At 43.9% G+C, this 18,159-nt stretch overlaps 1 protein-coding gene across 1 annotated transcript; it reads left to right on the top strand.

Moving 5' to 3' along the window:
• The first annotated feature begins 2,008 nt into the window (after window positions 1-2,008).
• LOC127754445 (cyclin-L1-1) lies at window positions 2,009-8,343 on the top strand. Its single transcript, XM_052279985.1, has 8 exons — window positions 2,009-2,509; window positions 4,884-4,965; window positions 5,056-5,196; window positions 5,382-5,548; window positions 7,096-7,357; window positions 7,436-7,811; window positions 7,896-7,937; window positions 8,015-8,343. Exons 1-8 carry the CDS (start codon window positions 2,358-2,360, stop codon window positions 8,074-8,076), a joined length of 1,284 nt encoding a protein of 427 aa, XP_052135945.1. The 5' UTR covers window positions 2,009-2,357; the 3' UTR covers window positions 8,077-8,343.
• The last annotated feature ends 9,816 nt before the right edge of the window (window positions 8,344-18,159 follow it).

Here is an 18,159-nt window from a genome sequence, read left to right as displayed (position 1 = left end):
AAAATCGAGGGGGATTTTTTTTATATATTTTGAACCAGTCGAATTGCTTGCAGACTCGTGCGCAACTACTCCTCTAGCTTTAGTGACCGACGGTGGCTCAACAAGCTAGTATTTAGGGGAAGGGGGGAGGGGAGGGTGGAAGAGGGGGGAAATCGTCATGCTTAGAGGGATGACTATGAAAGGCGGTAAACATAGGCAGGTCAGCGAGACGATAGTACCGGAGCTGTAGAGATGAAGGAGGGTGGTGGGCCACTGGTAGTAGGGGCAAGGCAAGGAGAGTAGTTAGGAGGCCGGTAGTGGTGGATTCGATGGCTCCCGCTACTGGAGAGAGGAAGACAACGAGCGAGGGCATCTAATTGCTGCCGGCTTGAGAAGGAGGGCGTGGCGAATAAGGCCCACCGAGGCAAGGGGGTCGCTGGCACCATTGGCGACTTCTAGCCAAGCGCGAGGTCGAGCAGTGGACGGGCATGCTGATGGAACTAGGACTCTAGGAGCGAGGAGGGGGGAGAGGTGGGGTTAGAGTTAGAGTACTCTACAAATCTCAAAGCAATCGAATGGTGCAAAATTTATAAGATTTTCTTGGAGTGTTTCTGTGTGAAATGCAAATAAATTATCCCTTTTTTAAGTAGGATAACCAATTGATTATCCATGGATTCCATGGATGATCTATACTACTATTAAAAGATAGTATTGGTGGTGGTGAGTCTGCCACCAGCACCATCACTTACATGTGGCCCATGATATTAGGATTTTGGGGAGTCGTTTATATTATGTAGACTGCAGATCTTTAATTTTCTAAGCATGATATTTTTGTTTGTTTCTTTTAGATGAAAGGTTGTGTTTCAACCAATTAAAAATATAGTTTTTTTTAACCAGGACTTAATATTGCTATTTTCAATACTGTTGCAACGCACAGGCATTTGGCTAGTATAGTAATAAATATATAAAAAGGCATAAAAATGTTGTTTTAAGAGTAATATTGGAGACAAACAAAAAAGGGTTTTTTGGAACTATGCCACCCTATATTTGCAAAATTTGAGATATACCACCCGTATCTCAATGACATGTAGGACCCACATGAGTCAATGACATGTGGATCAGGGTGGCATATCACAAATTTCGCAAAATTTGTGTGGCATGGTTCAAATTGTCCCAACAAAAAATGTGTAACACAGACCAAAAGAGACTCCATGTATTATAACATCATAGGAGATGCAAAGATACTCTATACATTATAATATCGTAAGATCAAAGTACTCTATATATTATAACATCGTAAGAGATGCAAATAGACGAGCACATCACATTGACTACTCTAATATATGCATGATCATATTGACAAGAATTGGTAAGCAGAGTTGTCAAGGGATGTCATCCCGACGTCTAACACGATGGCCTACTACTAGAGAGGAGGAAGAAATAGATCTAGCCTATTGTTTGTTTTCAATTTTTGATGGTTCAGCTCAACGTATTAGATGTTTCACTAGTTAGGTAAAAAATGTTGCAGTGATTTTTTTGTGGTATTCTTTTTGCCGAAATCATTCGGATCTACTGATGTTTCAGTGGTCCAAAACCGATGTGTCATATGTTGTACCAAAATGTTTCAAGTGTAAGTTGATTGTGTTTCATCGTTTAGATTGTTGATGTTCAAAAGTTGAGACATTTTTGTTCGAGGAATGAAACCTTTTTTTTCTAAAATGATGAAACATGCGGAACACTTTACAGCAATATGACGCAACACCGTCCGACATTTTACGTCTGATCCGTAGTCGCCACCGTAAATTATAAATTAGGTTAAAAAGTGAGCTACTTCTATAAATTAGTTCAAGAATTACTCTCATATATACATAGCCCTCTAATATTGGTCGGATGGAATGTTAGATTTTCTTTTACCTCACCGCCTCACCGGTAAACGAGTCACCGGCTATCCTGGCCGGGCACCCCGGTCTAAAAGGCCCAATCCCATATGTGGAACACCGAACGTCCCTTTGGACGGACCAGATTGCTCCGACCTCACCGTCTCTCTTCTTTCTCCCCAATCCCTATAGCTCTCGCTTCGTCAAATTCTCCGGCGTTTCCAGTTCAAAAATAAAAAATAAAAAATCTCCGGCGCAAATCCTCCTCTCCGCCGCCGCCGCCTCCACCTCCACCGCTCGTCCCCTCGCCGCGCCTCCACTCCTCACACCACGCTCCTCCTGACCTCCTCCCTCGCGCTTCTCCGGCGGCGCCTCGCTCCTCTGCGCGGACCGTTGCCCCTGGCCGAGCGCGGCGCGGCGCGGGCCGCCCGCGGGGGGATCGGGCTCGGGTAGAGGCGGGCGACCTGGCGGGGGAAGTAAGGGGTCACGCGTGGCGGGGAGATGATCTACACGGCGATAGACACGTTCTACCTGACGGACGAGCAGCTGCGGGACTCGCCGTCGAGGAAGGATGGGATCGACGAGGCCACCGAGACCGCCCTCCGCGTCTACGGCTGCGACCTCATCCAGGAGAGCGGCATCCTCCTCAAGCTGTATCCTTCTGCCCCTCCTCCCAGATCCCCCCACCTTTTCCCGCCTTGTTCTTATGCCCAAGTCAAATTGTTAGGGGTCTCTCAAGCATGCTAGGGTTTCCAGCGGTTCAGTGATTACCATCCATGTTTACTAGCGCTCGCTGAATCGCAATTGATAGGGTTATTTGGTTTGCTTAGTTTTAGTTCGAACGTTGTGCTTTGGATTAGGGTTTTGGTTTTGTCAGATTAGAGATGTTTCTCTTTTATATTATCCAGCTAAACTAATGAAAATGTCAATGCTTTCTCTTTCTTTTCGGAGTCTTATGTTTTTTTTTCAATGTAGACCAATACATCATTTATTCAGTTTGATGTTCTCAAGAAGATTAACATTATATAAGGTTACACGCATCACTGAATCTTGATAATTTTGATTCCAATGAAAAAAAATGCAAATAAATGTGTTATGTTTCTTTGTTTATGATATAGGGGAAAATGAGGATCTCTTGGGCTTACTTAAGGTGATAAGTTGTTCCAGGACGGTTGATAGTTGCCATTGCATTTTGTTTGTAGAATTTTGTCTTTTCATGCCATTCAGGTCATCTGTTTTTAACAAAGTTCACAAGCTTGAAATCTGTAAATTTTTGTTGGGCAAGGAATCAGGATGATATGGGTATTAATCAGTGTGCTACTCACATATATTAGGTTATGCACTGTTGCATGGTTTTTTCTGTTTAATGAAATATGATGGAAACAGTTGTCGGTTGCTGGGCTGAATGAAGTGGTACTTGTAGTAAATGGTGCTCGCTACACCATCTTATCTTCTGCCTTGCAGAGGTAAAATAAATTGGATGGAATTGATAGTTGATGTAAAATACATAAAATTTGTCTTCTCAAGCCATTCAGGTTATCAGATTTTCACAAAATGCACAAGTTTGAAATGTGTAAATTTTTATTGGGTCAGGACTCAGGATTATGTGGGTATGGATCAGTGTGCTACCCACATGTTTTAGGTATGCATTGCCTCATGATTTTTGCTGGTTAATGGAATATGATGGAAGCAGTAGGAGTTGGTTGCTAGGGTGAACGAAGTGGTACTTAACTTGTAGTAAATGGTGTTTGCAACGCCATCTTATCTTCTGCCTTGCAGAGGAAAAACAATTCGGATGGAAGAGAGAGTTGTTGCATATATTAGGTTACTTTATAAATTATATACTATAAGTAAAAACCTTTTTCTCATACTGACCTATTTAGGAGAGGGAACAAATCTATAAGTCAAATAGTGGATGGATCACATGCGTGTCCATGTTTTTACATCGATTACAAATTTGAATATTCTCATATCTGAGGTTGAATTTAGATATCATCATTGTTTTAACATGAAATGATCCAAAATGCCAGAACATGAAATGTGCATCCTATGGAGTATTTGGGAAGCACTGAAAGTACACTCTGTGGAGTGGCAAAAATGTTTTTCACTCTGTTTTGTTAGACATGCCACATATATCTTCATTGCATTTTCTAGTTAAAATAGAAAAGAGCATAATACAACATATCCAATGGAAAACATTAAACCATATTTGCATCTGTCAAATCTAGATGAGTGGCTTATGAATTGGTTAGCACAACAAAGAAACAACAGTTGTGGTCAAGCCACCATATTTGCATCCATTCTATTTCAGATGTCAAATAATTTAGTTAGTCAGATGTCCAACCAAACTAGGGGTGTCAATCGGATACGAATTATCTGTAGACTACACAATTCTTTAGGTTAAAATATGGTTTATTATTTCCATCGGTTAAATAGTTTTTCCCTCTATTTGATTGTGTATATGTGTTCTACATTTCCAAATAATGTTATCTGAGCCGTTTGTATTCAATAAACAATATACATATTTTATTGTAGTTTGCCTAACAGTTTTTTCTTTTTATGTTTTTTCCCTGTTCACTCAATTTAATATAATTATTAGTTATGTTTTCTAAGAGGTTAAACGTCCTCAATATCATACTGCTACATAAATTACATGGATATTGAAAATCCAACTGAATTACTTATGTGTTTGTTTCATATTTTTATTCATCACAACAATCAGTTTTCCTTTTTAGTCCGTGTGAGCGTATTTGAATATCTTTTGTTATGTGCTTAAAACATGAGCATGAATGTGTAAAGACCTTACTCGATTCTTATTAGATCTGTTGACATCCCTACCCCATACCGTATTTCATGTTGCCACAATTGATGTAGCAAATCTTCAAAGAAATCTAGTTGGGAGATAGTGATTTTCATAATTTTCTATGTAGCTTGAATTTAGCTAGGCCCCATTCTTGCAACTTTTATTTTCTTTTCTTTTTTAAAAGTATAATATTTGCATGTGGTGGATTCCTTGACGCACCAAAGACCACAAGCAGTGATGGCCACAGCACAAGTATTGTTTCATCGTTTTTACTGCAAGAAATCATTTGTTCGGTTTAGCGTTAAGGTAAGCAAATCTTTTGTCTCAGTTACTCTGATCAAACCAGTCTTTGATTTTATGAGTTGAACCAATGAATATCTCTGTTTATGCTTGCAGAGAGTTGCTGCAAGCTGTGTTTGGCTGGCAGGGAAGTTGGAGGAGAGTCCAAGGAGATCAAAGCATATAATCATTGTCTTCCATAGAATGGAATGTAGGAGAGAGAACGTACCAATAGAACACTTAGATGTGTTTTCAAAGGTTTATCTGTTTCTTTACTCTCTGTTTATTTTAAATAGTTTTTGAACCTTTGTGCACTTCAAATCTTGATGTCTCTAGTTCTTGCTCTCTTGCTGCTAGAGCTGTAATACCTATGCTTTTTTTTAGAAAATATGTAACTTTTATAAAGAATTATGCTAATTGAAAGCTGTAACTATTTGTTGCAGAAATACTCAGACTTGAAGCATGATCTGGTAAGGACAGAACGCCATCTGCTGAAAGAGATGGGGTTTATTTGCCATGTAGAGCACCCTCATAAGTTCATATCTAACTACCTTGCAACACTTGAAGCCCCCGAACTGACGCAAGAGGCATGGAACCTTGCCAACGATAGGTACTTCATTTGAACTAAACTTACCTTATTGTAGTTAGATATTCTTATTGAATTTTATGCAGTTCAATTATATCTTACTCTTAAGTCTTAACTAGTTTTTTATAGTCCTTGGGAGGTATTTCTAGTTGTAGACTATTAAGGCTGTGTTCGGCAGCTTGTGTTCCCAACCCCTCTCCCTCGTTTTCTGCGCGCACGCTTTTCAAACTACTAAATGGTGTGTTTTTTTGCTAAAAAAATTCTATAGGAAAGTTGCTTAAAAAAATCCATTTTTTAAGTTAATTTTAGCTAATACTTTTTTAATTATGCGATAATAAGCTGTTACGTTTTCCATGCCGGAGGGATAGACTCCCAACCGGCACAAACGAACACAGCCTAATTGTACCTGTTATCTTATAATACCTCCCAAGGACTAAAAATAATAATATATTCTACCTTATTGGTGAAATTTTGTTTTAGTTTAGAATTATTGGTTCTCTTAAAAGATTTTTCCAGCATTGCTCTTGACTTTTCTCTTCTTATAGTACTTTGTTTGTCTCGCAGATCCTTACCATTTCTAATTAACTATTGAAAAGCTTGACTAAGTGATACCTTTTATTTTCTGTAGTCATCTGTCTGTATCATGTCATATATGTACATGAATCCTTAATATTCTGATCAGTGTAAATTATGAATGAGTTGCCTGTAGTTTCAGAATGTACAAATTTGCTAATTGCAACAGCAAAAATCAAATAGGGGCTAAAATGCTAAATGAACTGTATTCTGGACATATAGTTCTCCCTTATGCTATCATATGTATAGAGTTGTAGATAGTGCTCTGGTACAGAATGATAACAGTTAACAAATAACAAATCTTCCCACGACAGTGATAAGATCCAGTTAACCTAGTGCAGGTTTGTAGTTTCAGCAATATGAATGCAGCATTGTTAAAGGTGCCCTTAGACCAAAACAAGCCTTCAATAATAATCGCATTAGCTTTTGGATTTTGAAAACTTAGTCACATATGCTGGCCCAAATTACAAGGAGTATGATTATGCTGTAGAACTTGTGGATGAACTTGATGGCCAATACAATATTTTTTTATAAAAAATATGAGTATGTTACCAAAATGTTGTTAGCTGATGATCAGCCTTACACTTCATTGGAAGATTATCATGTATGTTGTATGAAAATCTCATTTATATCTCTTAGCTTCAGTAAGATAAGTGGAAGAGAAGAAAAGAAAGCAAGGGAAATGTAACGTGTTAGCACTCTTGGTCTAATGCAACCAGAATTTATTGTGCCTTTACCGAGATGACTTTTATTTTTTTTTTCATGTAATAGTATATTTAGATGACCAACCTATTTGCCAAGATGATGCCTGTCAGCCATCTCATAAGGAATGCATGTGTCAAAATATTTTAAAACTTCAAGTCTGATCAGTCAGGATTTAGTGTACCATAAAATAGATTTATTATCAAGGCTTACTGCTTTTGCCTTGAGCTTTTTCAATCATACTGAGAGTTGAGTTCAATTTGCACTTCTAATTCAATGCGTATTTTGCATAACAGCTTGCGGACAACTCTATGTGTAAGATTCAAGAGTGAAGTTGTAGCATGTGGAGTTGTGTATGCTGCAGCAAGGAGGCATGGCGTGCCCCTCCCTGAAGATCCTCCCTGGTGGAATGTGTTTGATGCTGATGAGGCAGGAATTCAGGAAGTTTGCAGAGTTCTTGCTCATCTCTACAGCCTCCCCAAGTCACAATATATACAAGTGTATAAGGACAATGATTCCTTCACGCATAGGAGGACTTCTGATACAAATGCTTCAAAGGTTAAAAAGAATGATTGGACTCGTTAAGTTTAATTTAAAAAATTGTTACCGATGTCATTTTTTTGTACTCACGTGCAGGAAAGTCCTGCAACAACTGTTGCAAGCGATAAGGGTACCCCTGTACCGTCAAGTTCTAGCCAGGAAAAGGATGCACTGATTAAGGCAGGGTCAGATAAGGTGAAAGAAAAAGGTGACGATGATGGGAAGACGTTACCTTCTGAACCCAATGGTAAAGAAGGCCCTGCAGTGAATTTGAAGAGTGAGAAGTCAGAATCCAATGTTGATCGCTCTCGGGAAAGAGAAAGAGATAGATCAAGAGGGCGGGACCGTGATAGCAGGGGCCGGGACTCTGATCGTGATAGCAAGGGCAGGGACTCCGATCGGGAGAGGGAGCGTGATAGAGAAGCAGACAGGGATAGGCAGCGGAGACACCATTCTAAGGACAGAAGTTCAGGTATTGCCATTGATTTTTCTGCTTTGGCTCTTTTTATAAGCATGTTACGTTTTCCTTATGTTGCATGATGCCCCTCCAATGCAGGATACTCTGACAAAGAGAAGTCAAGGCACCGCTCATCAAGAGGTATGCTAGCACATTAGCGGCCCTCCAGTAGACCATATATAGTTTTCTTATCTGCTTCATTTTGGCTACCTTTTCAGATCGTGGTGATCACTACAGTTCGCACTCATCTCGTGACAAAGATCGGCACAGGCGGCAGTAATCTAGCAGAGCTCGAAAACATGTAAACTGATGAAGTACACGTTGCACTATCGTGGTAAAATTGCCATTGCAACTGGGCTCCGGGGTGTTTGTTATGATTGTTAAACTCTTTTTTTATTTGCAACAGAAAAAGAATTCTTCTTTTGTGGTGAGTATCAGACTTCATAGACTTAGCTTTGTATGACGCGTGGGTCTGGGCATGAATCACTTGCTATGGGAGAAACTTATTCTTGCTATGCAAATCTATATATCAGTTGATTCTATACTATGGCCACCCAGATTTTACATAGAAGTTGCCTAACCCTTCGATCCTCATCCATGTCGTGAGTTGGATTAGCATAGGGATTAACACTTGGATTAGTGCTTGGTGCCCTCAGTTCCCTGCCTCTCCTTGTGGCCCAAATTGTTGGGTCACCCACTACCTCCAGGTGTCTGCCCTGCCAGCGCCTCCTTCCACTGCTCCTCCCCCTTTGTGGCCCAAATTGTTGGCCCGCTCACTACCTCTAGGCGGATACCCTGCCTTGCCACCGCTCCTCCCCCTGATGCACTGCTATGTTGTCGATATCCTTAGCTAGGCGCTCCCCCCCACCCACCCAAATGGTCCAAATTGTCAGGCTGCTAACCGCTGTTGTGGTCATCCTGTCTGTGTCCGGTCCCGTCACCGGCCCTCAAATTCGCATGGTGTCACTGTCGCCAAGCGCAGCAGCCCTCAATCCGCCTGCACTGTTAGAGATCGCTGTCTCAACGATTGCATGAAGTAGGGCTTTATCTGTGGGAGGATCCTACTTGCGCTATCGTGTCCTTGGGGGGACTCGATATCATCATCTCTAACAACGCTAGCAGATCCTCTCCGCTAGTGCCACCTAACCCTATGAACCGCACTCATGCCACTGCCTCCGCCGCTGTCACCTGTAGTCTCCATGCCACCACCAATTGAAGGACAACTGCCATTCTCAAGATTATACTAAAAGCAGTAAGACAAGAGCTTGGGATGGTGTCCAGGAAGACGACAGATAGGTACACTCTTGCCAATTATTGCAGATAACTCAGGCTTCTACTTTGTACAAATCAGAAGAGAAGAAAACATTTTCTTTAATGCACTGTTGGGAGATTTTGTATCATCATCCAAAGGGGAATGATAGGTTGTCCCAGAAAAAGCAGAAGGCTCATGTCGATCCTTTGGAGAGACCATCTGCGTGCACAAACTCAAAACTCTAGTGAATTTCATTACAACCCCGACATTAATACCTCTGATCCTTTGGTGAGACCATCTGGGAAGAAGCTGGAAAAGGCAAAATGCGCGCGAGGTAATACTTCTTCATGCTCAAGTGAGAGTAGTCCTGTAGTTATTGCATTAAATAACATATGGTTAGAGAAAATGTAGATGAGTGCACAATCTAGGGAGAAAAGAAATGACCGGTTGGCTGAAGTTATTTCACAAGAGAAAGAAAGGTTGAAAGTAGAGAAACGAAAGTTAGATTTAGAAACCCATGAAAGAGAAGAAAGAATTATGAATATGGATCTTAGTGCTAGATGGGCCAAGAAAAGCATATTACTTGTGTTTGCAGCCGGAGATCATATCGTGTCATATGGATTGAGTTCATGATGTATGGATATATATGTCAGGGTTACGGATAAGGTATACCCTCTACCCTTGGATGTACGCTATATGGCAATATGGTACATCTGCGCGTGTACGGACGTTCTCTGTATACGCGAAGGAAATTCATCACGAAGTCCACCAATGGAAAGGTTCCTACTCGTATAGGACTGGGTCGTCACTGTATCGTGCGGTCCGATGTCTCCGAGTCCTACTTGGAGACCACCTGACCTGCGATATAAAAGGGACCCCCTAGGAGGACCTAACGCATCGAATCTCATAGCCAATACAACGACCACAGCCTACGAAGCCAGAGCCTACAGGAGCCAAGTCACCAGGTGATCTAGTCGAATCAACTCGACTACGATCTCGTCGGTATCATCAAGTTCTATTATTCCCTTTGTAATTTGTGGTTCTCTCCAAATAATCCCATATCAACTGGATTAGGGCTATTACCTATTAAGGGGCCTGAACCAGTATAATCTTTGTCTCTTGTTTCCTTGATGTCGTATTACGTAGATCATCGTACCAGCTTACCCCAATACCCTCTATATCCGGTCTACGGATACCCACCGTCAACAGTGGCGTGCCAGGTAGGGGGCCTTGGTGCTCAAGGTTCTACTACTATGACATCAAGCTTCGTCGACAATAGCGTCAACAATGGAGTCAAGCAAAAATCTACTGTATGATCGGCAACGATCTATACAAGAAGGCGCCAAACGGGGTACTTCTCAAATGCGTCTCGTCCGACGACGGCAAACACCTCCTCCTCGACATACACGAAGGGGTCTGTGGGTCACATGCCGCCGGTCGTACATTGGTCAGAAAAGCCTTTCGACAAGGATTTTTCTAGCCAACTGCCCTCAAAGGCGCTTGCGACATGGTACAACGGTGTGAAGCTTGTCAATTTCATAGCAAACACACAAAGCTTCCAGCGCAAGCACTGCAAACCATCCCTCTCACTTGGCCGTTCTCGTGCTGGGGCTCGACATACTCGGTCCATTCCCACAAGGACAGGCCGGCTACAAATTCCTGTTCGTGGCGATCGACAAATTCACCAAATGGATTGAGGCAACACCCACGGGGGAAATCAAGGCCGACAATGCCATCAAATTCATTAAAAGGATATTTTGTAGATATGGATTGCCTCACCGCATTATAACGGATAACGGCTCCCAGTTCATTAGCGCCGATTTCCAAGATTACTGCATCGGACTGGGAGTCAAGATCTGCTTCGCCTCAGTTTCTCACCCTCAGAGCAACGAACAGTTCGAGAGGGCAAACGACATAGTACTACAAGGGATCAAGACCCGTGTCTACGATAGGCTCATGTCACATGACAAGAAGTGGGTCGAAGAACTCCCCTCGGTACTCTGGGCCGTGCGCACCACACCGACAACGTCCAACAAGGAGACACCCTTCTTTCTCGTGTACAGCTCAGAAGCCATGCTCCCGACCGAGTTACGACATCAGAGTACACGAGTACAGAAGTACTCCGACGAGGATCAGGAGGAACAGCGAAACGACGACGTGAACCTACTCGAGGAACATCGAGAACGGGTTGTCGTTAGGGCAGCTAGCTACCAACAGGCCCTCCGCCGGTATCACGAGAAGCGCATCCGAGCACGCATACTTTCGATCGGCGACTACATCCTCTGGCGAGTTCAAAGCCAAGCAGGGTGAAACAAACTCTCACCCAAATGGGAAGGACCGTACACGATCACACAAGTCTTGCGGCCAGGCGCATTCAAGATTGCAGACAGCGATGGTCGCGAGTTAGCAAATTCTTGGAACATTGACCAATTGCGTAAATTCTATGTATAAGTCAATAGTATCCATACTTGTAAGACATCTTACAACTTCAATAAAGCCTGTTTCAAGGTACAGATTTCAATCAAAGTGTCCCTTCCCAATGATCCCTTACCCAGATGACACCTAGCGTTGAAACCTATCCTCATGTTCCTTTATGCCGTCCTGACAAGGCCTCCGAGGAACCTAAGGGAACTTCGGCTGGGGACGCCCAGAGTTGATAATGCCTTGTCGGATCCTTTAGAGACGAAAGACCATGTAAGATCTGGTCGTGTAAGAGTTCTCGCCGTGCGTATTAACCAAGCCGTGTAATTGGAAATGGATTTTCCAACTTTACGGCTGGGGGTTAGGATTAGTGCTTATGCAACTAAGGCAAGTCAAAGGTCCAAGAGCCTTATCTTCCGAGAAAAATTCTCCGACGATAAGGCTGGGGGCTAGGGAGAGTGTATGACTCAAGTGACTAATCGAAGTCGCGAAGTGAGAAGACACTCGTACACACCGCATCCAGAGTAAGAAAAGCTTAGTTAGATATATTTCCTTTCTATTTCACAAGTATTTCTTACAGTCCGCAAAAAATTCCGAAATATATTACACTTTTCCTAAGATGCTTGTCACAGATATAAAAAGAGTACCAGGAAGGCCAACGACAATCCAATACTTCATCCTCCAGTATTGGATGCGACGGTCGCGATCAGCAAGCGCACTCTCGAGGTCTGCTCGACAAGCAAACAACTAAGTTAAGCTGTTCTCCTCTTTTGAGAGCACGACAAGTTAAGCTAATCCAGATAGAAGAGCAAAGGAGATGGAAACAAAAAGAACCAACCTAAAGGAGTCGTCGTCATGCCCGTCTCCACGGGCAGATTCTGGTCTATGTCGTCTTGCGGCACATACGGCTCAAGCGCAAGTGCCGGAATGATTACAGGCAACTCAGGCTGCCCGCGCTGCTGGACATCCTCGACATCGACATCTCTACAAACAACAACAAAGTACTCGGAATCAAAATGCCAAAGAAAACTAAGGTGATAACTGCACACACCAAGGCAGTTGGAACCAACAAATAGTTTTACAATGCATGATTGATTAAGGAGTACAGGCGAACCGAAGTCCTACTCTTCAAAAAGTGGGAGAATAGACTCTCCTAGATCACTGACTTCTTCCATCACGTCCTTACGCGCGTCGTTAGCTGCCCCCTGATCCAAAATCCTTTGGAGATCGAGCTCAAGGTGCGCCAACCTTACGCATGCGAGGACGTGGCACGTCCCGATGTAGATCCCGTTGGACGTCTCCTCTCCGATCCTGGTCGCATGCTTGGAGGGGATCGCCTCCATCACCGCCGCCAGTTCCGCGAGCGAAGTCGTCAGCGAGAACTCATCGGGATTCGCCAGGATGGTGGTCGTGACACCGCACTCCCCGGCGAGCTGGTGCAGACCGGTGTAGGTAACCCATAGCGAGCCATGGATCTCCGATAGGTTGTTCTCGAGCTCCGACATATGGTGCTCAAGCCCTTGCCGTTGTCGTTCGTTGCCGGCCACCAGCTCCCTCATTTTCTGGAGGTCCTCGCGAACCTCTGCCAGATCACGCGTCAGCCTGTCGGCCCGTTCGTTCGCCGACGATGCCGCCGCCGCCCTCGCCTCGGCAATCTCGTGACTTATGCCGCGAGCACTAGCCTCGAGGATGCGTCCCATCTTGACTTGGAGCTCCTCCCAGGTGAGGACGACAGCAGGCGGGTCTCGAGCGGGCACAAGATCGCTAGCTGGCCGCTGGACGTCACCTCGCGGCTCCTGGGCACGACCACGACATCGGTCGAGGCCACTGCAGGAGACGCGCTTGAGTTCCCTCTAGACCCATCTTGCGCAGTCTTCGCCCGCGCTGCCCTACAAAAGATTGCCATGGTGGTCATCATAACAGTCTGCCAGAATCCGATCAAGGCAAGGGCCTCAAATTTCGTCCACTTCTCGCCGAGTGTCACTAGCCTCTGCCGTCGTGGAGGCGGAGGAGACGCATCCGAGGCCTAGGTAAACCGAGTACGATGTGAGAGCGACATCTTCCGACTACGCAATCGATAACCAAAGAGGCTTACCGGTGGGGTGGGCGTCTTCCGGCGGTTGCCGAGCACGGAGGAAAACTTCCTCCCTTTCCTCAGAACATTGCCGCCACTGGTCGTGGCAGCAGCAGCGGCAAGGGCCGCGTCGGATGCCTCCTGGGCAATGCCCTCTTTCAACGAAGCTACCGCCTGCTGGTCCACGAGCGGCCCGATGATGTCAGTCAGGGGGAGAGCCTGCACAACATGAAGTCACGATACGATCTAAGAGTTAAAAGGTAAAGGGTCATCGATTACACTCACGTTGATTGCGTCTTCGCGCTCAGCCGCCCCTTTCTCGCAAAGAGGGGTGGGGACGTTGCTCGCCGTCGTGGGGCCACTGACCATCACCTGGCCAACACGACGCTCCACGGTTGCGCTGTTGAAACCTGTAGATCGAGAACCAAATTTCGATAAGTCAGGAGGAATGCGCATGAAAGGAAAGGAACCCAGAATACAAGAAAAATACCCCGAGGAGAAACCCGGGTCGCGTCCTCCGGCCCAGAGTAGTCAAAGGCTGGATGGGCTCGAGCCTGGAGCGGCTGGATCCGTCTACCAATGAAGTCGGTAGCGACTTCATACCCCGACAACCCTCGTACTCGGAGGTCATTGATGATATCGATGAAAGACTGGAGGGATGGGGTCAAGGCGGGTTTGGCGGTCCAAGACGGAATCTTGTCTGGTTGCTCCTCAGGAACAATGAAGACTGGATCCGAATCTTCTATCTGAAGATAGAACCACCTCGCCCGCCATTTGCTATGAGAAGAGGGGCACTGGAAAGGGATGTATCGCGACTTCAGGCCATCCCGAAGTCGAAAACCAGCACACCCGGATACCTTTTTAGGTTCCATCCAGTGCAACTCGTAGTAAAAACGGAAGAGGTCAAGAAACGGCTCTACCCCAATGTAGGCCTCACAGAGATGAGAAAAAATGCTAAGGAAGGCTATGGAGTTGGGGTTCAGATGGAGCAGAGAAAGGCCGTAGAAGTTCAAGACAAGAAGGAAAAACTCAGATGGCAGAGGAAGAAAACCACAGAGAATATAGTCCTCAACCGCAACCATGCGGCCCAGGACGGGTTTAGGTTCAGTACCTCCTGGTTCCCTCTCCATGGTCCCACGACTGGGGAGAGCGCCCTCCTCTTGCAACTTCTTCAAGGACGCACTGGTGGAAGTGGACTTGTCGAGGTCCATCGCCGCTGGAGATCGCCGGAGAAGAAACCGAGGCGAGCGAGTTAGGGTTTGTGTGGAAGCGGAGAAGACGAAGAGCGTTTGGAGGCTAAAAAGTTTTTCGCAACAGCCGGACTCTAAAATGGATTCCCAAAACCCCCTTAAATAGGCGCACTACTAACGGTGCGAATTCCAAGGAAAGGAGAGAGATGGCCGCCGGAAATTTCTGGGTCCGTTGCGCGAGGCGGTTTTTGGACTTCAATTTAAATTCACTTATAACTGTTGAACTTCGCATGGTGTTGTCGACCACTCCTTGTCTCTACGGTTCTCACACCGAGATCGACCAGTTGAGAACGACAGCAACTTCGACATCAGAAGTCGCGATCGGTTACATGAGTTCATTTAAGTAGAAGTCGGGGGCTACTGTCAGGGTTACGGATAAGGTATACCCTCTACCATTGGATGTACGCTATACGACAATATGGTACATCTGCGCGTGTACAGACGTTCTCTGTATACGCTAAGGAAATTCATCACGAAGTCCACCAATGGAAAGGTTCCTACCCGTATAGGACTGGGTCATCACTGTATCGTGCAGGGTCCGATGTCTCCGAGTCCTACTTGGAGACCACCTTACCTGCGATATAAAAGGGACCCCCGGGGAGGACCTAACGCATCGAATCTCATAGCCAATACAACGACCACAGCCTACAAAGCCGGAGCCTACAGGAGCCAAGTCGCCGGGTGATCTAGTTGAATCAACTCGACTACGATCTCATCGGTATCATCGAGTTCTATTATTCCCTTTGTAATTTTTGGTTCTCTCCATATAATCCCATATCAACTGGATTAGGGCTATTACCTATTAAGGGGCCTGAACCAGTATAATCTTTGTCACTTGTTTCCTTGATGTCGTATTACGTAGATCATCGTACCAGCGTCTATATCTGGTCTACGGGTACCCACCGTCGACAATATACTATTTTTACTATTTCTTAATAGGTTGTGAACTTTTATGTTGTATGCCGTGTAGGCTTTGATGAATTATGTATTGTTGCTTGTAAAAACTTTATGGGTTGTGAACTTTTATGGTGTATGCTGTGTAGGCTTTGATGAATTATGTACTGTTGCTTGTAAGAACTTTATGGGTTATGAACTTTTATGTTGTATGCCATGTAGGCTTTGATGTATTATGTACTGGTTATTGTTAGAACTTAATGGTTTGTGACCTTTATGTTATATGCAAGAATGCTATGATTAATTGTGAGCACATACAGGTTGCATACATAATTAGGATTGCATACATAATTGAGGTTGCATACATTATTGATGTATTGCTTACATAAATGAGGTTGCATATATAATTGGAGTTGCCTACTACATAACTGGGAGGTTGCATACTACACTAGTTCCTACAATGAAATTGCCATAGATGCTCAACTAGATCTTCTTGAAGCTGAGAGTGAGTCTGTCTATTTCTAACGTTATGATGGTTCTAAATAAAGTCCCACAGCTCAGCTATAGGGGTATGCAAAGGTGTGACTCGCTCTCCCTCATTATCATAGTTGTAGTCAAAACCTTCTTCATCCCTCTCATCTTCTACTATCATATTGTGCAAAATAATACATGCTGTCATGATTTCACTTAATGTGTCTGCATACCAAAATCTAGCTGGCCCACACACAATTGCAAAATGAGCGTGCAAATCTCCAAATGCACGCTCAACATCTTTGCGAGCTCCTTCCTGTTGTTGGGCAAAGTGTTTCTTCTTATTCCGTTGCAGTTCTAATATTGTCTTCACAAAAGTGGCCCATGAGGGATAAATACGATCTGCAAGGCAATAACCCATTGTGTAGTTGTGGCCATTGATTTCATATTTCTCTTGTGGAGCCTGTCCTTCAGCTAGCCTTGCAAAGAGAGGGGAACGATGAAGAACATTAATATCATTGTGAGATCATGGCAAACCGAAGAATGCATGCCGAATCCGAAGATCTTTTGAAGCAACAACTTCCAAAACTATAGTACGTTTGCTTAATTTTCCTTTATACATGCCTTTCCATGCTGAAGGGCAATTTTTCCACTCCCAATGCATGTAATCTATGGATCCAAGCATTCCAGGAAAACCTCTCTGCTCTCCAAGTGCAAGTAATCTAGAAGTGTCAGCACTAGTTGGATAACGCAAGTACTTGTCTCCGAAAATCTCAACAATAGCTCTCACAAACCTTTTCAGATTCTCTATAGTGGTACTATCTGCAATTTGCAGATATTCATCTTGAGTGTCGGCTGCGACTCCATTGGTTATCATTCTAAGTGTAGTGGTAATCTTTTGCAATGGTGATAGACCCAAAGCACTGGCATCATTTCCTTTTTTGGGCTACCACATCATTAACTATATGCGCAAGAAAAGAGGACGACTCATTCCAAACCTACGCAACAAAATGTGAATTAATATAAGTGGCGAACAAAACAATATCAACCAAAATATGTAAATTAATTGCAAACCTTCTCCAGAATAAGACTAGGTCATATGTAGGATGCTCCAATAAGTAGTCGTGGTGCAACCTATCATGGCCAGCTCGACGATTACGACGAATAACCTGACGATCAGGAACAAAATCACCTCGCCATGGAGCATTCGACTGCTCATATTCATCTTGCGCGACTATTGTTGCAGCAACGATGATGTCATCACTGGATGAAGATGATTCATCCAATAGAACATGTCTCAAAATGAAGATCATTGAGTGATGGAAGAACAACGCACAATAATGTGGATGGAGCAAAAAGATATGAGTAACTACTTTACATTATGTTCATGTTATACTGAATAGACGGCTAGCTTATCTGGGAGATGCTTTGGTGTGGGTATAATGTTTGCTTATGCAATTACTCTATGTCATGACGATGATATTAGAGTAGTATCTGGTGGTTTAGGCGTGGTGTCTAGATTACGGGATATCATTATTTAGGGTTATATATTGCGGATGAGAGGTGGGCCGCTGATGGTGACAGCTCAGTACGGGTATTCCTCCGCGCCGGTATATAATCCTAAGTTAATTTCCTAGGGAGGGTATTCCTCCATATTTAGCCCCGGTTGTATGGTCATGACGGGCTGTCGTAAGGAACTCGGTAGTCAGGGGTGGCTTCTCGAAGTACCAGGAGGACATCGGATAGAGGGTATTAGCTAGTATATCGGTTAACTAGAATGTATGTATACTATGTATATTAGAAGTATAGGAATAAATTTTCTTCCTCTTTTCTATCCACTTAGCTTAGATGATATATTATGAGAATGAGTAGTGAATGCTTGTGTGTCACTCTACCCTTGGATTATCTTAACCCCTGCTTAGAATATGATCATCACTAGTAACATATAAATTATTAGTCAATGTTCTCTCTACATGATCTTCCCACGGGATAAAATAAATA

The sequence above is a fragment of the Oryza glaberrima genome, chromosome 1 (genome assembly GCF_000147395.1).
Source record: "Oryza glaberrima chromosome 1, OglaRS2, whole genome shotgun sequence".
NCBI lineage: Eukaryota > Viridiplantae > Streptophyta > Magnoliopsida > Poales > Poaceae > Oryza > Oryza glaberrima.
This window is presented reverse-complemented; position numbering and strand designations above follow the sequence as displayed.